General features: G+C 38.1%; 1 protein-coding gene across 1 annotated transcript; it reads right to left on the bottom strand.

Moving 5' to 3' along the window:
- Positions 1-22,369: 22,369 nt before the first annotated feature.
- On the bottom strand, positions 22,370-24,418 carry LOC146526509 (uncharacterized). The gene has a single exon (XM_085207045.1). It carries the CDS (start codon positions 23,793-23,795, stop codon positions 22,392-22,394), a length of 1,404 nt encoding a protein of 467 aa, XP_085063171.1. The 5' UTR covers positions 23,796-24,418; the 3' UTR covers positions 22,370-22,391.
- Positions 24,419-25,203: the final 785 nt, after the last annotated feature.

The following is a 25,203-nucleotide window of genomic DNA, read 5'->3' on the forward strand; positions in this document are numbered from 1 at the left end:
GTGTTGTATAGTTTTATTTTCATATTTCACTTCTGAAACCTAATTATATTTTATTATGTTGGTGACCAGTGTTGCCAACCTCAGGAAACCAACAAACAGCATATTATGGAACTAAAAAAACAGTAGAAAACAGTAAAATAAAATTTCTCTCTAAGCTGGTTACCACAAGATCGAGTATCGGATATGTTAAGCTGAAATGAATATCAAATAACCAGAATTACGAATCTAATTGAATCCCTTGGAGCTCAGAAAATGAAAAGTCATGTAATCTAAAAATACGAGTGATTATAGTTTTTGCTGCATTTTGTATAAAATTCACCTCGTGCAAACTCTTTATGGTACTTTCTGTGGAGGTCCACAATTCTGAAATTTGACTAAAAGTGAAAACTTACAATACATCGAAGTTATGAAATGAGTGCAAACTTATACACATTTGTCAACTTTAATAAGCAAAGTTCCTGTTGCACTACAATCATAATTATTTTTACGCCTTTCAAAAAACAGTAGATATGAGGACTTAAACAGAAAATAAAAAAAAATGTATCCCTGATACAAGGCAAAAAATAGTCAATCTACTGTTAAAACAGTAGGGTTGGCAGCACTGTTGGTGACATAAGCTCAGTGTTGCCGACCCTACTGTTTGATTTGAACAGTAGATTTGATATTTACACAAAAAAGCCTCTTGTTATCTGTTTTCTGTTTCATTCCAAAATTTAACTGTTTTTCAACTAGTGTTCTGCGCCACCTACAATATGCAAATATTTTTGTTAACCACTGTCCACAATAAAATGCAAGAACTACTATATGGCAATATTAACTTTTGCTGTGCTTCGATGACATTACCTCGAATTCAAGGGCAGATTAAACAGTCATATTTTTATGCACGGGGAAATCCCTGTGTAAGAATGACAGCTTCAATGGAGAATAATCACTAACTTTAAATTCTAGCTCATCGTATTGTCTTTTGAAAACAAAAAATACTTGTGAAAGAATTATTTTGATACGTCTATTAGTTTTTGAGATATTGTCCTTTAAAGTAAGCGTGCGACGCGAGATTCCGTCGGGCCGTAACCGACTCGCGTGACGTCACACGTCTAGCAAAACTCGCTCGCTCAGTTCGTCTTCGTTCACTCGCAGTTCGCGCTCTTCTTCAGCTGGCGTTCAATCACAAATTTAGTTTCGTTTAATAAATAATATATAGGTATATTTTGAAAATCTTTTTTTTTTTCACATACATAATGTAATAGCGAGCATTGTATTTTAAAATATTGAAGTTTTGATAGTACTTTGTACAAAAAAACAGTTCTATCCTGCTCGCTTTCATGGCGTGTTGTACCAAAATCTTTTGATTATTTTTATTGTGGTATCCATACTAGAAAGCTTGAATTTTTTCCAACAACACTTGGCTTGGCTTGGGCGTTACCACAAACTTAATCAGTACTTTAATAGAGGCATACAGGAAAAAAAGGAGAGCTCTGCATTAGATTTGCGGCCTTTTTAGATTTGCAGAAGGCCTTTAACTGTGTGCCTCGTCAATGTATTTGGAGGGCATTGCGATCCAAAGGGATCCCTGAGGCCTATTTTGAGATTATCAGAGATATGTACCACGATCCCGCTTTGCGATTCGCAATGGTTAGGACTGCTGATGGCGATACAAAACCCTTTAGATCACAGTAGGCGGTTCACTAAGACTCGGCTTTTAGTTCGTTCTTATTTATTGTAGTGTACTGTCACGGCTCACATCCAGGACCAGCCTCCATGGCTGATGATGTATGCCGATGACGTTACACTCATTGAAGAGAAGCAACTAATGCTGGAGCGTAAAGTGAACCTCTGGAAGGGTGCGCTTGAGAACGGCGGTCTTAAATAAAATGTGTCGAAGACCGAATACATAGCCTGGGGGAGCCCAGACTCGAGCACTGTCCTTATAGGTTCTGAGCCAGCCGTTAAGTTGGAAAAGTTTCAAGTACCTTGGATCCGTTATGCATGAGTCTGGAGGCATCGATCACGATGTCCATGGCTGGATAAGCGCTGCCTGGGCCAAATGGTGGGAGGTTATTGATGTGGTCTGCGACCGCAGAATACCACCCAAGCTCAACGGGCTGATATATAAGAGCATCTGACTGGTTCTATTATACGGCAGCGAATGTTGGCCAGCTCGGCACGCTGAGGAGCTTCACGTCACGGAAATGAAGATGCTGCGGTCTGACGCATTCGAGGTAGTCTTGGGGTCCATGACGTAGCGGATAAGCTCCAAGAGCGTCGCTTGAGATGGTTTGGCCACGTTACGCGCCGGCCTAAGAACTATGTCGGACGCAAGTGCCTTGCTATACCAGTTCCTGGGGCGCGACCTCCCGGACGCCCAAGGAAGCGCTGGTTGGATGTCGTGATGCAGGACATGAGAGCCAATGGTCTAACCACCGAGGACGCAAAAGATCGTGCAAAGTGGAGTAGGTTAAGTAGGAAGGCAGACCCTGGTAATAGCCGGGATTAATGCCAGGAAGAAGTGTTGTATAGTTTTCTTTTGATATTTCACTTCTGAAACCTAATTATATGTATTATTTATTATCGCCATATATCAATTCAATTCAATTATTTATTATTTAATTACCATTAGCTTTATGAGGCTATTAAATGTAAATATCGTTCACCATTTTATTTGAATTTTGAACGTCCATTTCATTCGCTCAGAGTTTTGTTAGCTTATGCAGTGTTGCCAACCCCGAGAAACGAGAAAACAGTAGTTTCATAAAAAAAATCAGGAGAAAACGGTAGATTAAGTAAAAAAATGCAAATTTCATACTGTATTCGTATAATTAAAACAATCACATACTTTTATTAGTTATCACACATTGGTATATAATCATATTTAACACAAAATAGAACTTAAAAGAGAAATCAAACGAAATAAAAGACTTATTATTTTGTTTGAAAAAATAACTTTTTCATTTTTGGGAATGTGTATACAACACTATTGTTACAAATACAATCTTATTTATGTAAGACAATTGTCAGTGTGAGGGCAATTTTACAGAAAATAAAATAATAATACCCACATAATTATTTATAAAAGAGGAAGGGAACGGCTATAAAAAGTGACGTTTTTGAAGGATTGAGTCAGTGCAGTCGTTATTCTGCCTGTCGTAAGGTGTAAAATTGTGACAGTGTTCAAGTATTTAAAATCAGTGTCATTGTTGGAACTATGCGTTTTAAAACGTGTATAAGTGTAAAGTGTTATATAGAAACAGTGTTAGAAGTGTGTATATGTAAAAGAGGAACAATAAATTGTGGTTATTAAGTATTTTATTATACTTAGCACCTGACATTTTTACAAATGTCAGAAGTGGGATCCAACACCTAAAGATAACTGGTGTTGTTACTACGCCCAAAGCAGACCAACCGGCGCACGACGACGAACACGGTACGTCTGCGACGGTGATCGTAGACAGAATAGACGCGGAGATAATAAGCGGAAGCGATCACAGCAACCGGGATAACCGAAGTTGTAGTCAAAAGCATAGTTATGGTCGCCGTCCAAGTAGCAGAAGGTACAGTCGAAATCGCAGAAGACGTGAACGTGAGGAACAAGGTAGGTGCGTGGTAGCAGGCGTGCCCGTAGTAGTGTTCAACAAAGCAACAGTGACCATGTTTATAAGCCGAAGCGTGAACAGTATGTTTGCCGCTAGCGTGACAGCCGTGCAGATGGCTCTTCTAAAGAAGACAATGAAAATCGTCTTCCTTGAAGTAAGCATCGTTATGAAGGTACGAGCATTTTATTAATAGTAACAGTAATATTAATCAAGTAGAAGTGCAGAAGCGGCACAATATGATAACAAAATTTTAATAAGATATTAAGATGCAAAAGTCAAAGTAGTCGCTATAATTAAAGTCTCCTTTATAACAAATCTAACAGTGTGCTAAAGGTCATCTTTTAGTTTACTTGGTTAAAGTCTGTAGAAAAGTAAATCGCGTAAATGAACTAAGTGAAAATGTAATCGAAAGAAAAAGTAATACAACTAACAGTAACGTGTTCTCAGTAAACGGCATTGTTTTGAATTCTTTCATTAAACTAGGAAGAACTTTAAGTGAAATAAAAGGTCAGAAGTATATTAAATGAAATAAGGATGAAATGGAGCCTTCAATAGGTTTTGGTAACTCGACAGTTACACCCGTAGATAGTTATGATATTTAATTATTATTGATGGCATTTTGGCAATAACGGAAGTGCTTAGTGTCTACTGAATATTTACTTAGGTTATGTTGTTACGGAACAAACATTTATAATGTTTAAGACTTACGATACTTTTAAAATAATAGCTAAATAAAATTATAATTCCCGCAGTATTATCATTTAGTAGAATTGAAGAAAAAAAAGTCTTATAAAGTCAAAGCATCAAACAACGGTTTAACAATGGTTAGTGTATACCATTACAGTATACATATGTGTTAGGGTAGATGTAATAAACTTATAGACGTGTAAAGAATATTTTGTTTTATAAGAATTAAATGAATTTAACGATAAAAATGGTAAACTTATTCTAAAATAACTTGTTGAAGACAAAAAGAAATAAGCTGTTAAAATATAGTTATGTGTTTCAATAATTATAAAAGTAATAATAGTAATTTAAATAAGCAGACCCAAACTTAAAGTAACTTAGAAATAGAAAATGAATAAAAAAAATAATAAGTGTTAATATAGATATTTTATTAAAGGAATACATTTTGAAATTGTTTTGCTTTTGATTCAAGAGAATTAGGTGGTGATCCAGCAAATTAAATGAATTGATATTAGTGCGGTAGTTTCTGCGTTATGGCGCTTTAGATTTTATTTACTGGTCTCAAGGTTAATTTGGTGGCTTATTGTATTCATTGCGGGCAACTTTTGAAAAACGTGTTAATTCCTCGAGTTTCTCGCTGCTAGCGCCAGATTCCATAATGTAATTTGTACATAGTAGAACAGTATGGCTAGTAAAATGAGCCACGCGGATGTTTTAAGTTTTAATCCAGTTTTAAATGATAAACAGAACACTGATGTAGTTATTTATGTTTCAAGTAAATTCAACAAAGTGCAAAAAAATACGTACGGTTATGTTTATATTGTGTTTATCACAAGGCACCTGATGCAAAACCAACCAAAGATTAGTAATAAAAATAGTTAATTGTTGTGAATCATTGACATATTTTCCTAAACTATGAAATAATACAACCAGTTAGAGGAACAGATGCTAATTATGTAATTACAATATAAAATGTTATATTTTATATTTACTACTCCAGTTAGACTGACCAGATAGTTGACTTATAAGACAGACATTTAAAAACACGATTTACGTGTTAAGCCTATTGTTACCGTAATCTCTACTCCACTATCAAATGAGCAGGTGGATATAATCGGAGGAGGATAATAATATGTTCCAGTAGTGGTTTGAATATAAGAATAGTAAGGCGAGCAGCGTCATGTTCTGTTGGACTCTCTTGGCTAAACAAATTGTTTATTTGTATATTTTCGAGCTTTTTATCGAATGAGCTACTTTTATATTTTAAATTTGTACAATATAGAAAGTAAATATATTTGTCAGAGTATTATTTACAAATCAAGGTGTCATTAATTATTAGTTATAATTGAATTGAGTATAAGACTGTTTAGAGATCTTAGAATAAAAGTTATACAATAGGAAATAGAATACGGTGTTACAAGTACTTTTTATATAGTAAATGAATCTACTTAATTTAAAGTGTCATTACTATTATTATAACAAACCCTTTTGATGTATAGAAAAGTACACGATAATAAATAGAAATATTCTGTTTAGTATTGCTAGTGCTGTTTAATACTTACTTCAATTCAATCGTTAGCAATTGCGGACAATAATTGTGTTGTTAAATAATATTCATAATAAAGGAATCGGTTGAACGCCGACTGAGGTTTAAAATGTGAGTAGCAACTCTGATAGTCTTATATTAAAGTCATTAAGCGTAGATATAAAGAATAAAATAGAGAAACAATTCGTAATAAAATTATAAATGAAGTATTTATAGAAAAGGGGGTCAAATATATAATAGCATAAAAGAACCGCCGTGTAAGTACCAAAACGAATTTTTCGTTAGTTTTTCGTAATAAAAAGGTTACAAGTTTTTAACAAAAAAAACAAATATGACATTTAAGATCTTCTCCCAAGTACAAAAGTGTAGGGGTGTTTATAAAGCAATAGTGGCCATAGATAAAGATCTTTCAGACGATAGTGATTCTCAAGCCAAATTGGGTACTCATGATGATAATGAATGTCAGTTGGGCAGATTGCCCTAGTTTCCGTTGGGCAGATTGCCCTAGTTTCAGTTGGGCAGATTGCCCTAGTTTCAGTTGGGCAGATTGCCCTAGTTTCAGTTGGGCAGATTGCCCTAGCTTCAGTTGGGCAGATTGCCCTAGCTTCAGTTGGGCAGATTGCCCTAGCTTCAGTTGGGCAGATTGCCCTAGCTTCAGTTGGGCAGATTGCCCTAGCTTCAGTTGGGCAGATTGCCCTAGCTTCAGTTGGGCAGATTGCCCTAGCTTCAGTTGGGCAGATTGCCCTAGCTTCAGTTGGGCAGATTGCCCCAGGGTCATTTGGGCTGATTGCCCCTGTTTCAGTTGGGCAGATTGCCTCTAATGTCAGTTGGGGAGATTGCCCTAGTTTCAATTGGGCAGATTGACTCAGTTTTAGTTGGGTAGATTGCCTCCAGTTTCAGTTGGGTAGATTGCCCCAGTTTCAGTTGGGCAGGTTGCTGCCAGTTTCGGTTGGGTAGATTGTCCCCAGTTTTAGTTGGGTAGATTGCCCCAGTTTCGGTTGGGTAGATTGTCCCCAGTTTCGGTTAGGTAGATTGTAGCAGTTTCATGTGGACAGATTGTCCCATTTTCATGTGGACAGATTGTTCCAGTTTCATGTGGACAGATTGTCCCAATTTCATGTGGGCAGATTGCCCCTGCTTCATGTGGGTAGATTGCCTAAGCTTCATGTGGGCAGATTGCCCCAGCTTCATGTGGGCAGATTGCCCCAGCTTCATATGGGCAGATTGCCCCAGTTTCAGGTAAACAAATTGCCGCAAAGCTGATCACCTACCAACTTGGGCCAAGTAGACGCGCAGGTAGCTGCTGCGAGCTACCTCGAGCAGACCATCATCGGTGACAACATCATCTTTGGCTCCGTAAGGTGCCTAGCAGGCTTCTGCCGCCACGTTTCACGGAGGATTATAATCTTCGCTGGCTCGCAGCCAGTGGAAGTCGAGGAGGAGTACTGTGAGGAGGGACAGATTGTCGCAAAGCTGATCACCTACCAACTTGGGCCAAGAAGACGCGCAGGTAGCTGCTGCGAGCTACCTCGAGCAGACCGTCAACGGTGACAACATCATCTTTGACTCCGTAAGGTGCCTAGCAAGCTTCTGCCGCCACGTTTCACGGAAGATTCTAATCTTCGCTGGCTCGCAGCCAGTGGGAGTCGAGGAGGAGCACTGTGAGGAGGGACATATTGCCGCAGGTTCAGGTGGACAGATTGCCGCAGGTTAAGGTAAACAGATTTCCGCAGGTTAAGGTTAGGAGATTTTTGCAGGTTTAGGTGAGCAGATTGCCACAGATTAAAATGGGCAGATTGCTGCAGCTTAAAATGTGCTGATTGCCGCAGTTTAAAATAGTCTGATGGCCGCTAGTAAAGGTGGACAGTTTTCCGCAGGTTAAGGTGAGTAGATTTTGCAGGTTTAGTTGGGCAGATTGTCGCAGTTTAATATGGGCAGATTGCTGCTACTTAAAGTGGGCAGATTGCCGCAGGTTAAGGTTAGCAGATTGCTCTAGATTCAGGTGGGCAGATTGACCCAGGTTACGTGGGTAAAAATTGGCCCTAGTTTAACATGGCAGATTGCCTTTAAATATTGTTTGTGAAAGCTGTAAATCATTTTTGTAAGAGACATTATTACAGTCGATTGTGTAAGAGTTATGAACCATAGTTATTCTCCTTTTGTTTTGTTTTTTTTGGAAACACGAGGTCGTGTTTCGGTGCAGGACGGCCGAACTGTAAGACAATTGTCAGTGTGAGGGCAATTTTACAGAAAATAAAATAATAATACCCACATAATTATTTATAAAAGAGGAAGGGAACGGCTATAAAAAGTGACGTTTTTGAAGGATTGAGTCAGTGCAGTCGTTATTCTGCCTGTCGTAAGGTGTAAAATTGTGACAGTGTTCAAGTATTTAAAATCAGTGTCATTGTTGGAACTATGCGTTTTAAAACGTGTATAAGTGTAAAGTGTTATATAGAAACAGTGTTAGAAGTGTGTATATGTTAAAGAGGAACAATAAATTGTGGTTATTAAGTATTTTATTATACTTAGCACCTGACATTTTTACATTTATTAAAAATCAAAATAACTATAAACTGAAGTTTAAATAACTAGAAACCTATATAAAACACCAACAACATTCGAAAACACATATGGGTCATAATCAGAAAAGTGGACATTTTCGAATTCGTAACGTAACTGATAAGTAACAATACTGATAATGTTTGTTACGAAACTGATGTCATAAGGCATTATACACAACAAAATATATATTATATGAATAAAACTATTGTTTTTTTTTTATTTAATGAGACACAAATTAAAATTTTAAAGATTCAATCGTTGAATTAACAGATTATAAATGTAAGAAAACATAACAAAGTGACAATATTAACAATATAATAATGCTAGTTCGTAACGTAATATACTTATATTTCTAAAGATCACAAAGTTAATGATAAAATTAAATCCACTTTAAAATATATCAAAATTTGAGTTGTTATCACGGGAATTAAGTTTAATTCTTTGTAAGTGTTTATTCCGCATATCTTCATATTTAATAGGATTGGTCTGTTTAAGACGTTTTCTATATCTTTATTGTCTTTCAGCATATGACATAGGAGCCATGGCGCTTACTGAAAATAAAAAAATATGTATCAATAGGTATTTAATAATACTTCATGTTTATTGTTTAGATCTTTAAGAACGCTAGTACAGAACGTATTTGTTTTTAAATAAAAGCCTCGCCCGCTTGAGCTACATATTTATTAATTCACTATCTCCAGAGAAAAAAATAGTAATTACAAAATCACAACTAATTTCAGGAAGAATAAAAAAATGTTTTTTACTAAATCGGTTAAGCCGTTTCTGAGATAAGCGCACGCTTACGCGCACAAACACAAAGACAAACAAGCAAACAGGCAAAAAACTTAAAAATCATTATTTTTGGTCACTTTACGTTATCGAAAGTCACCAATTATTTTTTCCATATGCCAACAATTTATTTTTAATTATGAACTAGGCTTCATATTTTCTCAGTTTCGTTACGTAACAAAATATAACAAAATTGAGAATAAAGTCTGAGAAATTCTAACCTTTTTAAATATTTGCTCATAAGCCACGTGTTGCATGTGCAAGCACTGAAGTACTTTTTTGAGATTTTGTAAAAAGAAGCAAATAACATAAACAAGAAAATGAAATTATAGAATACTTACCAAAGTAAAAGCCGTTTATAACCCTGAGATGTATCTTTAGGCATTCCCCTTAAAACATTTGAACCCCTCAACTGCTGGGAGAACACTACTTGTTGTAGCTACGATAGCATTGACTTTTAGAAGTATGGTGCCACAATAAAAACTAATATTAAATACCATCCAAAATAATTGCGTTCATATTTTAATTGTACGTTACTAGCCCTGAGTAACAAAAAGACAATATTTTGGGACAAATTTAATTAATTAATATATATTATTTATTAAATAATGTATCAATAAAAATAGTTCTACTTAATATTATGCATAAAGTAAAATAATATAAACATATCTTTACTTTTTAAAAATTGATTTGTTACGAATATTTATGGTTTTATTTGATTTCAGATATCAAATCAAATCAAATAAAACCATAAATATTCGTAACAAATCAATTTTTAAAAAGTAAAGTGGTGAATGGGACACGAAAAATTGTATGGGAGCATTTTGAAAAGTTTTTTGCAACTAACATAAAATATTATTATTAGCCTTAATACATTTAAAACATTACAAAAATCTTTAAGTTAATAAGTAAATTTATCGTAAATGGCAAAATATTTAAATTATCTTTAAAATTGTATTTTTAAAACGCATTCAAAGTAGCGGGACAAGAAAAGACACAAAATGTACACTTTTTATGATTATGACCCATATAGGTATTTACTCAATGTTAATTATAGCAGCTCTTTTAACCAATTCACAATATTTATTAATTAAAACATTTAAATTACTTTATAACTTGCTAATAATGAGCTATTAATAACCTAGTAACAAATCACATCGACTACAACACGTGTAACTTCAAGTATGTGAGGGCCAAATATGTCTTCCCGCTTAAATTAGTATCTTCTGTTCTGTTCTTTCTATTATGGCGTTCTGAGCGTGCCAGTTGAGCACAAAATCACTTCACCAGTGTCACGTTGAATGGAGCACTCACGAAAGAGGTTGTACGGTAAAAAAAGTTATACAATAGAAATTTAAGTTCTGCTATCCCTGCGGCAAGCCCCACTTCACATATTGCTGCGCAGTTCAGTGCATTCCGGTCTTTTGTGTTAAGTGCACTGGAGGGTTTACAACTGCAGGTAAATATTCTGTCAAAACAGTATGACCTTCTTGACATGAGGAGCAGAAAAAAGATACTGTTGATGCATGGTGTGCCAGAGGACAGAAACTTGAGTGATTCTGCCGCTGCAGTGAAAGTCCTATCCAATCACCTTAAAATGCCTGACCTGGAACTTAGTGACATTAGCCGATGTCAGCGCCTGGGTACCGTGGCAGCAGATAAGCCAAGACCCATTCTTGTGAAATTTCGGGAGTTACTCTTTCGGAATTCCTAACCAAATCCAGGCATGAGACCTTCATGGCAGCCCGGAAACGTCTTGGCATTAACAAATGCTGGACGAAGGAGGGCTATATCATTGTTATTGGACCTGATGGGAAGCGCCATACTATTTCTACATGCACTGAGTTGGATAACATCCGTGACGCGGCTGAGGCTCAACCTACTCTTACAGCACCTGCTGCGAGCTCAATTGCTAGTGATTCCAGGACAAAGCCAATTGCATAGGCCTCGCGAGCGAAGAGAATCATTAAGAAGTAAACTAAAGCAGTTTTGTAGGTCCTATTTTGTCTCAAGTACTGTTATAATAATGTTTTAATTCTTATGTACAATAGTTTAAGTGCTAGTATCGTTTAAAACTACTAATATTTCCACAAAATAGACATTTACCCACTATTTTCAACCTAACATTTACTATTATTATAATGTATAGTTTTTCGCTGACGTTTTGACGGCTTACTGACGTCTAACTTGTCAATGGCTAGAATAGTCTAGGCACGCTCGAAACGCCATATTTCGAGAAATCAATCAATCTAGAATAGTCTATTATTGGCTGTGGTTTTTGTCACAGATCAGTGTCTATGACGCTGTCTTAAGTGTTAAATTCAACGATAAATTTTAGATTATGGAATCGATTATCTTGTATTTTGTTTATCTTTTTTTTTTTTTTCTCTGTATATATGTTTTGTTTATTATTTTATAATTGTAAGTGAATGCTGGCATGGGTGTGATGCAAATTTATTAATTCTATTACTATAACTTAACTTAACTTAACTTTATAATTAATATTATTCATAAACTTATTATTAATTCTTAATTTATATTATCTATTTACTTTCTTATATATATTTATATATAGGAAATATATTTCTTCTTATATTATTTTTATCTATTTTTATATTATTTTATCCAGGTATATATTTATTTTTATATTATTTTATCTATATAGTTTTATGCAACGGTATGCTCAATAACGCAAATTTAAATGGTAACAGCTCCGATGAGGATATATTTTGTCAATGTTCATCTACGTCGTCTAATAATAGTTTTCACAGCACTTTCTCCCAACTCAATACTAAATTGGACATGACATTTCTTAATTCTAACAAGCACTTTAATGTGATACACATAAATGCACAAAGCATTCCCGCCCACTACCCGGATCTTTTGGCTTCCTTCGATGTTAAAAACGTTCATGCAATCTTAGTCTCTGAAACGTTCCTTAAACCATGCTTACCCTCAACATCCTACGCACTACGTGGCTTCCATTTAATCCGCAATGATCGAACAGGGAAAGGTGGCGGTGGAGTAGCCATTTACCTACGTAGCCACATACCCTTTTCTATTCTTGACAAATCCCCTACATTGTACTCAAATACTTCTGAACATATTTTTATTGAAGTCATTTTCGGTACCATAAAGCTTTTATTAGGAGTATTCTACAGCCCATCGCTTCACATAAATTATTTTGATAACTTTGAAAATTTGCTAGACAAGTATGTACCGAATTTCGACCACACAATTATTATGGGTGATTTTAATACATGCATAATTAAAAATGACTGGCGTACTAAACGACTTAAAAATATAGTGAATAGTGCAAACCTCAACCTTCTTCCTACCAGTGCTACCCATTTTTTCCCAAACACTATTCCTTCACAACTGGACTTAATGATCGTGTCTTCTCATGAACGTGTCGTCACTTTCGGCCAACTGTGTGCTGAAGCCTTTTCTTATCATGATCTCGTATACTTAACCTATAAGATTCGCACACCAAAAATCAAGCCCACGGTTATCATGCGTAGAAGCTTCAAGAATTTCAATAATGAGAGTTTCATGAAAAGCTTAAGCCAGATCGATTGGGATAGTGTGTTCAATGCTCCAAGTACCAATGACAAAATTAACATATTTAACTCTCTTCTTATTGAACTTTTTGATATTTATGCTCCTCTTAGACCCGTAAAACTTAAACATCTCCCCGCTCCGTGGCTTACAGACGATATTAAGAAACTCATGGCAAAGAGGAACTCTGCTAAGTCTAAATACAAAAGAAATTGCACTGAAGAAAACCTTATTAGGTTCAAAACACTACGGAATCGATGTAGTAAGACTTGCAGAGATGCACAACGTAAATTTATCCATTCCACTATTGAAAATAACAGCCCTGCTAAAGTGTGGAAATTCCTAGATGCAATGGGTATTGGACGCACACGGAAAACTATTAATATAAGCGATAAAATAAATCTTGATGAAATTAACAAACACTTTTCAAATGTTAACTTACTGAACCAAGAAATTAAAGCCGACACTATTAAGTCAATTTCCGATATCTCCTGCCCTTCTCCTTTTTATTTCTCCTCTGTTTCTACTGATGACGTGAAGAAGCATGTGCTGGCCATTAAATCCGATGCTACTGGTAGTGATCAAATCAGTCGGAAGATGATTCTCTTAACTCTCAACCCTGTACTCCCTGTCTTATGCCACATCTTTAATCATTCCCTTTCCTCAAACTCTTTTCCCAATACCTGGCGCCAAGCTATAGTAACTCCTATTCCTAAGGTACCTAATCCTTTATCTTTTTCTGACTATCGCCCTATCTCCGTTCTCCCATTTTTGTCAAAGGTGTTAGAGCGTATAGTCCATCATCAACTTTCATCCTTCTTAGCTTTAAATAAAATCCTATCCCCCTTCCAGTCTGGATTTCGCCCTGGGCACAGCACGGTTACGGCATTAAATAAAGTAAATGACGACATTAGGTTGGGTATCGATAATCAACAAATTACTATTCTTGTACTGCTGGACTTTTCGAATGCTTTTAACACTGTTGATTTTGATATCCTCTTAGCAATTCTTAAGTCCATTAATGTATCCTCTGATGCTATTGAATGGTTTTACTCCTATCTACATGAACGAGAGCAAACTGTTCGTATTAACGATCAACGATCATCCGTATGTCGTCTTAGTGCTGGGGTTCCGCAGGGTGGCGTCCTTTCTCCTCTCCTTTTTTCCATTTTCATTAACTCCGTTACCAAGCTCCTATCCCTTTCCTTCCATTTATACGCCGATGACCTGCAAATTTATTTGACCGCGGACGTGAATGGCATTGCGAAAGCTATTGATCTAGTAAATTCCAACCTGCATACAATCAGTACCTGGAGCAAGTCATTTGGTTTGGCAATAAATCCCAAAAAGTCACAGGTGTGTTTCCTAGGCAGTCGCCAACAAATAGCTAAATTAAATTTCCCTTCCTATCCTCATATTACCCTTGACAATTGTAAGCTGGAATACAGTAACACTGTTAAAAATCTGGGTATCAAGGTGGACAGCACTCTCTCCTGGGCTCCTCACATCTCTGAACTGAGTCGTAAGATGTACTACACTATTGGTAGGCTAAAGAGATGGAAAAATCTCTTGCCCATACAAACCAAGATCTCCCTGGCGCACTCTCTCTTGCTGCCTATATTAGACTATGCTGACACCTGTTATCTGGACATTTCGCAACAATTGCTCAATACACTTGAACGCCTACAAAACCTGGTTATTAGATTCATCTTCGGACTGAGGAAATTTGATCACATCAGCCAGTATCGTGTTAGGCTGCGGTGGCTTTCTGTAGAAAACCGTCGGAACCTCCACACTGTCACGCTCCTCTATTCCATCCTTTTTCATCCCGATACTCCTTCCTACCTTAAGGAACGCTTTTCCTTCCTTGGCTCTAACTCCTGTATTCCTTCCAGTCTCCGCTCGAAACGTGATAACGTGCTCGAGTTCCCGCAGTGCCGCACTCACTGCTACAGTAAATCTTTTACTGTAGAAGCAGTGAAATTATGGAATGCGTTACCACGCGACGTGAGACGGTCTACGACTATAAATATCTTCAAGCGTAAAGTTAAGAATCATTATCTTCGGATGTAGTATATGTATACCTATTTGTATCTTTATCATTTATGTTATCTTATTTTCTCTTTCCCAATTATATATATATATTTAATGTATATGTGTATGTATATTATCTATATATTTATGTATGTGTATTGTATATATATGTATATCTATATGTATTATGTATTGTATGTACAGGTTATATATTTATTAAGTTTACTTAAGGTTTGCACCACATTTTGCCCTCTCTCTTAGATGTCCTATCCTTGGATTGGTTGCCTGGAAGAGATCACTTTTAGTGATAAGGCCGCCTTTGTGCATTTTATGTCCCAAAATTGTACTTGTGATTCTTGTAAATGTGCAATAAAGACTTTTTATCTTATCTTATCTTATAGAAGAATGCATGTTTAAGAGAGATCCAGTTAAAATACTGCCTTCACCTATAACAATTAAAAAAAATAATTATATATATATATATACAATATATAAATAAAGAGAGTTAGTAATATCTATTATTTAACACAAATGTTAGTTTATAGTTTAATTTTGTTATTCTTAATATATTTACATAAAAATTTACATAACGGACTAAACACAAACATTAACAAACACTGAACATTAAGGGGGCGGGGAACTTTATAAGGAAGGATGTCATATAATGGACGGGTCAATTTAGGACAAGAGAAAAGGATGTGAGAAGGAGAACCGTCGTCGAGGCCACATTCACACAGAGAGTGATCCCTGACCCTGATCTTAGCCAGATGAACAGGCGTACATGCATGCCCAAAACGCAAACGACAAATTGTTGATATAATTCTCCGTTCAGTAAATTTTTGAGTAAAGAACCAAGGTCGCTTTGGGATAGAAGGTTGGATAGAAGCATAGTACTTACCTTTCAGAGACTTTGATCTTTCCCAGAGTTTGCTCCAGGACTCATCTAGATGGACAGATGCAAGGGACAACAAATCCTGGGCCGAATTAGAAAAGTGATTTAATGTGCCACACTGAGTAGCTAACTTAGCGCAGGAGTCTGCCGATTCATTCCCACTAATTCCAGAATGTCCTGGAATCCAGACTAAAGTAATATCCAAACCCTTTAGATAACATGAGTACAATTCTTCACGAATCCTTAAAACAATTGAAGATCTTAATTTACTATGAAATGGGTTACCTCTTAACGCCATTAAGCAACTTAGCGAGTCAGTAAAAATAACCGTCTGTCTAAAGTCATGGGAGTGTGCAAACAGGATTGCTTCTAATAAAGCAACAGCCTCACCTGTAAACACTGAAGATTCGGGAGGACATTTAAATTGTAAAATAATTTTGAATTTTGGGATCCAGCATGCTGCACCAACACAGCCCTCTTTAGAGAGCTTTGATGCATCAGTGAAGATGATCAAACCAATTGAGTTGAATTATATCTTGAAACTTTGTGTTGGTGCCAGGATCTTCTTTGATCAAGCCAAGATCTGTTATGATACGAGGAGCATAAACCAAAGCCTTGTATGATGTACAAAACAATGGGTTAGATGGAGAGCAGGACAAAGGATGAGGAAGATTGGTAAATTTAAGAAAACTATTAAGTACATATGGTAAGGGTTTGTCACGAGGAATAAGGTCGGCTAACTCGGATAGCTTAGACCTTAAAGGATCATCGGAGTCCAGGCAGTTAGAGATAATGGAGGCTTAACAATGACACCCATACGAGTTTTCCAAGCCAACATAAATCACTGCCGTAATGCTCAGCATCTCCTTATGCAGAGTATTAGGGAGTGGTCTGTTGGGCTTGCTGTGGTTGCAGAACCATACAATATACCCAATCACCCTCGCTGGTTTGGGGATGAATTAGGTACTGTAGGTATATTTTGGGGTGCTGGAGAACGGGTTCCACCTTGTTCACTTCTAGAAAAAGGTCAAGGATATGTAGCAGTACAGTGGGGTATTTTGGCAGTAGTAGGGTGTTATATCTCCCCTAACATACCTCTTTCCGATTACGAGGAGTATCTAGATAGACTGGTCAGCTGCGTTCACAGATGCCTACCCCGTCCGTTGATTGTCTTGGGAGACTTTAATGCCCATGCTAGGGCGTGGGGAAATAATAGAGATGACGCAAGAGGAGAAGTAACTCTTGAATGGGCAGCAAGTCTAGATTTACGGCTTTTAAACCGAGGGACAGAAAGCACTTGTGTGCGGTGGCAAGGAGAGTCCATCGTTGATCTAACTTGGGCAACTCCTGCAGCCATTCGCTTCCTGTCGAATTGGCGTGTAGCAGAAGAACTGGTAACGCTTTCTGACCACCGCCATATAATTTTCGACGTGTCCATCCGTCGCGAATTCAACCGCTCTAATTATTTACGTAGAGCAGGCAGTGCATTGCATCGATGGTCTCTTAAGAGGCTAAATAAGGATTATTTCCAAGCTGCTGCCATTGTTGCTTCTTGGCCAGAAAATACTGAAGAAGCTTTTGTTGACGCCGAGAGTGAAGTGGCTTGGTTCAGGAGTACAATGGTGTGGATTTGTGACGCGGCGATGCCCAGAATCAAACACGTCAACTATAGAGCAGAATACTGGTGGTCATCGGAGATCGCCCAGCTACGTGAGTCTTGCTTGCGTACTTGGCGTCGGTACACCAGGAGCCGAAGACGTCAGCGAGTCACCCCAGAAGAGACAAGCCGCGATTATGAGGCGTACCGAGAGGCCACAGAGGCGCTTCAGGTGGCCATTTCAGAGGCAAAAGCGCGGTCCTGGAGAGAGCTCCTTGATGGTTTGGATCGAGATCCATGGGGGCGTCCATACCGTATGGTTCTGGGCAAACTACGGCCATGGATGCCGCCTTTGACAGAAACTCTAGACACGGATCAGTTAAGAAGTGTAATTAATACTCTGTTCCCTGTGATCCGGTCACATTCTCCAGTGGTGTTCTTTCCTCAGGCTTGGTCTGACGAGCTGTGCGTAACTGACCTGGAAATGAAGCAAGTTGTACGCCGTCTCAGTGCTCGTAATACTGCACCAGGTCCTGATGGTATACCCGGCAGAGCTTGGGTTTTGGCCCTACCCGCCCTGGGAAGCAGGCTAAGAATACTATTTAACAGTTGTCTTCGTTCTGCTACATTCCCTAGGGCCTGGAAAGAGGCAAATTTGGTGCTACTTAAGAAGAAATCTAGTAACCAGGGTGCACCCTCTTCGTATCGCCCCATATGCTTACTAGACGAGGTTGGTAAGCTCTTTGAGCGGATTATTGCCAATCGCCTCAATGAACATCTTTCATGCGACGGTCCTAATATATCGGATAATCAGTTTGGTTTTCGACAGGGGCGCTCCACTATGGAGGCTATTCTGCGTGTCCGCTCTCTTACAATGGAAGCTACATCCCAGGGTAGAATATCTCTTGCGGTAAGCTTGGATATTGTCAATGCTTTTAATTCTATCCCTTGGGATACGATTAGCGAGTCACTAAATTACCATCAGATGCCCGTATACCTGCGGGCGATTATTGGGAATTATTTGCGAGATAGATACATTTCATACACGAATCAAAACGGTTACAGAATCCATAGAAGAATGTTTTGTGGGATTCCGCAAGGATCTGTCCTAGGACCACTTTTATGGAACCTTGCCTACGACGCTGTTTTACGTGTAGTACTCCCTAGGGATGTCGAAGTTATTTGTTACGCAGATGACACGTTGGTGTTGGCAACTGGGTCTACTTTTGAGGACACTAAAAGGCTTGCAGAGATCGGTGTTGAAATGATCGTCACAAAAATATATGACCTGGGATTGCGCATAGCGGCTCACAAGACTGAAGCATTATGGTTTCACAAGCTGCCGAGAAGTAGGGATCCGCCTGACACGTATGTTCGTGTAGGTGATCATCAGGTTCACGTCGGTCGGCATATGAAATACTTAGGGTTCACTTTAGACAGTCGCTGGGGATTTGAAGAACACTTTGACCGCCTAGTCCCTCGAATAGACAAAGTAGTGGGTGCCCTGCACAGTCTACTACCTAATCTTGGAGGACCGACAGAGGAAGTTCGTTTGCTTTATGCTGGTGTTGTTCGATCAATGATCCTTTATGGTGCACCTGTCTGGTCCCACAGACTGTCAATTCGGCGCTGTAGAACTAAAATTTGTAGTCTACAGCGCAGAGTGGCTATCAGAATAGTACGTGGTTACCGTACGATATCCTATGAGGCAGCTACATTACTGGCAAATTTTCCGCCTTTAGATATTCTGGCATCTATGAATGCGAGAATATACAGTCGGATTCGAGAGACAGCTGGATCTTCACCTCTGAGCACATTTGATATCAGACGACGGGAAAGCGATGTTGCATTCCAGACGTGGCGTACACGGCTTTGCGAAGAGCGCTATGCTCGCAAGCGTGTCGTTCAAGCGATACTTCCTTCCTTCGAGGCTTGGATGAGACGAAAACGTCGAGTTACGTACCGTCTTACACAGATAATCACAGGGCACGGTTGCTTTGGTGATTATTTGTTTAAGATCGGACGTCAGACATCTCCGATTTGTCTTCACTGCGACAGAGACTCTGATACTGCCCAACATACCCTTGAATCGTGTACCACGTGGGACACGGAAAGGCGGGCTTTAGTGCAGGAAGTTGGACGTAATCTTTCCCTTCCTGTGCTTATAAGAAAAATGTTGCGCAGGGAATCAGCGTGGACAGCCGTAGTCACCTTCTGTGAGACGGTCATGTCACGGAAGGAGGCTGCTGGACGAGAACGGGAGAGGGCCAATCGTCCTGGTCCCTCCTAGTCCTCAATGAATTAGATTAGACCATTGGTGTGCAGTGTGGGGAATCTGCGCACCATATTCTGGTCTGTTGGTGAATTTAATTTTAAAATATAAGAGAGCTCCGTAGAGGAGCGCGTCATCTGAGGAGGGCTACGGACGCGGTTCTACCAATTTCCCGGGTCCTCCCATTGTGTCGAAGTCGGCAGCCGCAGGGGTTTTAGTGGGTAAAAATCCTACATAATCTGATCCTCCCCAAGGATTTGATATCTTTTGAAGATTTCCCCTGCGAAAAAAAAAAAAAAAAAAAAAAAAAAAAAGACCTTAAAGGATGGGAAGCAAGCTGTAACATTTTGCCCACAAATCGATCGGAGAGATATTGACAGCGGATAGGAAGAGGAGGATCAACACACTCTACCTGGAGTGCGTTAGTGGGAGTAGACCTCATTGCACCTAAAATGATTCGGAGACATTTATATTGAATTCGATTGAGTTTTTCTGACGCTACTTTGTTAAAGGGGTCTAAAACAAATAAACCATAGTCAATATGACTACGAATTATTGCATGGTATAATAATTTAAGAGTATAAGGGTGTGCACCCCACCACACACCAGACACAGTTCTTAAAGCATTTATGCCTTTTTCACATTTTTTGCTGAGATACTCAGCATGTGCAATTCCGTTCAATCGTTTGTCGAGTATTAAACCTAAGAACTTTACACTTTCCGAAAAATTAATGGGAATATTATCATATAAAATGTTAAAATTTGGAATTAGTCTCTTTTTTGTAAATACCACCGCTTGACATTTAGCCACTGATAATGCCAGGCCATGATCAGAAAGCCATTGGTTAAGATAGTGCAAAGCAGTATTCAAACGAAAAGTTATGTCCTCCACAGATTTTGAGCTGTAGTAGAGAACGATATCATCAGCGTATTGAAGTATGTTGCAAAAACTATTGACAGACAGTTCGAGGTCATGTGTGTATAAATTATACAACAGAGGACTCAGAGCCGAACCTTGAGGAAGACCCTTCCAGACGAGTCTGGGAGGTACAGTAAGAAGCGGGTGCTTAACAGATACCGTTCTACCGGTCAGCAAATTGCATATGTAATGAAATATCCTCGGCGGAATACTCAGCTGTCGAAGTTTCTGCCTGAGTACCGGGAGAAGAACACCATCATATGCAGATGCAACATCCAGAAAAACACCAACTAGATACTCTCCTTTGGCATAAGCCCGTCGAATGTCTGTAGTTAAAATACTGAGACTATCTATGGTACCTAACCCCTTTCTGAAACCAAATTGAGAGGGCGCTAGTATATTCCTGCTTTCCACTAACCATTCCAAACGGTTTTTCAAAAGCCGTTCAACAATTTTTGATAAAGTAGATGAAAGAGCAATGGGTCTATAGGAATTAGGATCGGAAGAACATTTTCCTGGTTTAAGTAAAGGAATAATAATTTGGGATTTCCATGAGATGGGAGTATTGCCTGATTGAAATATAATATTTACCAGATTTAAAAAATGGCGCTTAGCTTGTTCACTTAATCTAGTAATAAAAGAATAAGAGACACCATCCTCTCCTGGACTAGTGTCCTTTAGATCCGTTAAGACGTTATTGAGCTCTTCAAAGGAAAAAGGACAATCCATTTCCTCTGAAGATTCAACCGGCGAGGATATAAAAAGGTCATAGGATGGTACAGAAGGAGGGGCCAATTTGTCAGCAAAATCATTAAGCCAAATGGAAGGATTATTGGAGTTCGGAGAGTTGACATTGTTAAGTGATCTGCGAAATCTCTTAACGTTTGTCCACACAAGAGAGGAAGAGGAGCGGGGACTTAGGGATTCACAGAAATTGACCCAGCCAAGTTTTTTCTTTTTACAAATGCATTTTCTAAACTTCGCATCACTGCGTAGGTACTCAATAAAATTCTCCATTGACATACAGGCCGCGTATGTCACCTCGGCAGACTTTCGCCGATCGACAGAATCAGAGCATTCCTGATCCCACCAGGGATTGAACTGCATCCAATTCTGAATGGAGCGCTTTTTAGGAATATGTGAGTCAGCTGCAGATAAAATGACAGAAATAAACCTATCATAGCAAAGAACGACATTCTCATAATTATCAGACTCAGGAAGATTGCCCAACATACAATCCACAGAGTCAGCATACTCAGACCAGTTTGCTTTTTTTAAATTATATTTAACAGTCGAATAGGGATTAAAAGTAGGAGAGTGTGTATTATTGCAGGATAACAGAATTGGGAAGTGATCACTACCATGGGTGGAGGGAAGTACAGACCATGATAGTTGGGAAGCTAGGGAAGGAGAACATAAGGAAAGGTCAATAGCAGTCCTAGGATTCTGATTAGGATTAACCCTGCGAGTCGGTGAGCCATCATTGAGAATGCAGAGATCCACATCGTCAATTATGTCTACCAACGAAGGAGAAAATCTATCACAGTAATAACACCCCCACATAGTGTGGTGAGTGTTAAAATCACCCAGGACCAGCACAGGGCTAGGAAGCGCAGAGATAATAGACTTCAGCTCAAGGAAGAGGGAAGAGGAAGGATGAGGAATATAAGCGGAAAGAAAGGAGATATTAAAAGCCCTCACAGCAACAGCATTAATCTGTTGACTGTGAGGTGGAAGAGGAATACGGGAATAGGAAGAGGAGTGCCGGATAAGAAGAGCACTACCCCCATACCCGTCACTTCTGTCCTCCCGTAAACAGGAGAAACCTGACACCCTAAAATGGGAATCAGGCAACAACCATGTCTCCGAGAGGGCAACAATGACAGGCTGATAAAGTGAAATAATATTCAGTAATTCATGCCTTTTGGGCCGAATACTGTTACTATTCCACTGGAGGAACTTCAATGGATCCATTATTAAGGATTTTATTATAAATTTTAGTAAGGTTCTGGGCAACGTGGGACGGTAAAGGAAATTCATCAGAGGAAGAGATTATGCTCACAAGGGTCTCTGTTAGAACAACTAACAGATCCTTTCTTGACATTGCTGAATTGTCAATGCCCTGATTAAGAGCACAACCATTAGGGAGGGAAGAGGAACAATTACCAGTTATTGCCTGGTGAGCTGACCTATCATATCCCTTTGCTAAAGGAGCGCGGGGACGGGGAGATTGGAACACAGTCTTACGGTAGGATTTGTTAGGACCGACTGGAACACTGGAATGAGGTAAAAGGGATTTATTATTAGGAATTGGTTGGTATGAGGGGATAGGATGGGAGAACACTTCTTTTGCCATATCAGCATAAGAGCGTTGGGAAGAAGGGAAACGTGATGACGCCTCCATATAGGATATGCACTCCTGTGACATTAAAAGTTTGATTGACTGTTGTCTTAAAAATTCGGGGCAGTCTTTGTCAGTGGCAAAATGTTTACTACCACAATACATACATTTAGAATCCTCCTTGGCTATGTCACATGCATCACCAGTATGCAACTGGGAACACCTGTAACATCTAAGCTTTGACCTACACTGTGCTTTAACATGGCCAAACCGACAACAATTTAAACATTGAATGGTAGGAAACTTGTAGGGCTCTACAGGGAGGGAAGAGTGATAGGAAAAGACCCTATCAGGCAACATCTGTCCACGGAACGTAACTACAACCGACTGTGTCGGAATCCATGTAGTTACCCCCTCACTTACATTCTTCCTATTCAATCTCCTGGCTTTCAATACTAAACCACACCCAGAGGGAAATACCAAGGACTCAACTAGCTCATCTAATGAGAAGTCAACGGGAACATCTCTTACTATACCCATTCTAGTGATGTTAAAGGTTGGTATAACAGCAACATATTTACATAGACTCAATAATGGGTTAGTCAAAAATAAATTCGCTGCAGTAGCATTTGAGAACTCAACGCTAATCTTATTGCGACCAATGTTTTTAATACCACCATCAATGATGTCGTTAATTTTATTCTTGTGCAGAAACTGGCCAAATCTGATAGCTCTAATAGAGGTACCAGCTGCCGGGTCAGGAATTTCCCTCGACACATACACAATGAAAGGGCCTTTATCGGACTCAAGGTATGACTTAGCATTTTCGGAAAGGGAGGGGTGAGTGTAAATATTTTGAATTGAAGGAGTTGCAGTGGAAGGATCGATTATGGTTTTTTTAACCATATCAACATCAGGATGAGAATCTACGCTTTGCCTTTTTCTGTTTATCTGTGCTTCTATACCACCCGGATCAGGGGGATCAGGCGGGGGGTCTGGATCCATTTTAAATCCTAACCTACAAACTTAAATATATATAATAACACCAATCTAACTACTAACAACACAAACACTTACTAAAACCAAACACCTTGATAATATGGAACCTCTAAAAACTTAAACTTTTCCACTTAAACTAATAAACAACACTAAATTAAATACAATCCTCACTGACACGTGTGTAAACCAAAACAAACGTTAGCGAAGTCAAAATTAGTATCTTAATAACAAAATGAAAAGAGCGGGCATTTTGACATTGACACATTGCAGTACTATATTTGACAGTTGACATTTGTAGCACGAAAGTCTCCTAACTATATATGTCGGAACGCTAGATTTAAAGAACCATACCATACCAACTATATATGATTGTTATCATAGATTGATTTCTCGATATATGGCGTTTCGAGCGTGCCAGTTGAGCACAATTCAATTGTTATCATAAATAATGTTTGTAATTGACATTTGACACTTGTCATTGATTTGGCGTTTAAAATATCCTGAAACTCTACGGTTCTCCTTCTCACATCCTTTTCTCTTGTCCTAAATTGACCTGTCCCTTATATGACATCCTTCCTTATAAAGTTCCCCGCCCCCTTAATGTTCAGTGTTTGTTAATGTTTGTGTTTAGTCCGTTATGTAAATTTTTATGTAAATATATTAAGAATAACAAAATTAAACTATAAACTAACATTTGTGTTAAATAGTAGATATTACTAACTGTTCAAGACCAAATAATAATTTTAAAATAATAGTTATTTTTCTTAATTTAAATAATTAACTTTATTATACATTATAATTAACATATTTTAAGTAGCAACATTTTATTTGTAAGTTGTTAATAATCTGTCACTATTGACGTTTATGTTTGTCATTCTCTTGTGAATCTGTTATTAAAAGGCTCGCAGCCTTTGACCACCCTTGCGAGTGAATTATTTTTCCATCCTTCTGAATCCTATTTATCCACTAACCCCTTTTTATTTATATATTGTATATATATATATATATATATATATATATATATATATATATATTGTTATAGGTGAAGGCAGTATTTTAACTGGATCTCTCTTAAACATGCATTTTTCTATTGTATAATATTATAACTTTTTTTTTAACCGTACAACCTCTTTCGTGAGTTCTCCATTCAACGTGACACTGGCGAAGTGATTTTGTGCTCAACTGGCACGCTCAGAACGCCATAATAGAAAGAACAGAACAGAACATCCTGAAACTATGGCCTATGATTTGGTAGTTAAGTAATGGATTACTATAGAATTATGATTATATTTAATAGATTTATAAAGTTAATGGTAATTAAATAATACATATATGATAATTACAATAAATAATATTTTATAATTGATATTTGACACTTGTCTAGGATTTGTAGTTTGATACATCTGCCTATGAT

This window comes from Heliconius melpomene, unplaced genomic scaffold (assembly GCF_056956725.1).
Source record: "Heliconius melpomene rosina isolate 202511_hmr_F unplaced genomic scaffold, ASM5695672v1 ptg000031l, whole genome shotgun sequence".
Lineage (NCBI taxonomy): Eukaryota > Metazoa > Arthropoda > Insecta > Lepidoptera > Nymphalidae > Heliconius > Heliconius melpomene.

Coding starts and splice junctions, on each gene's coding strand:
- LOC146526509 (XM_085207045.1), bottom strand. CDS start 23,795: ATGGATCCAGACCCCCCGCCTGATCCCCCTGATCCGGGTGGTATAGAA.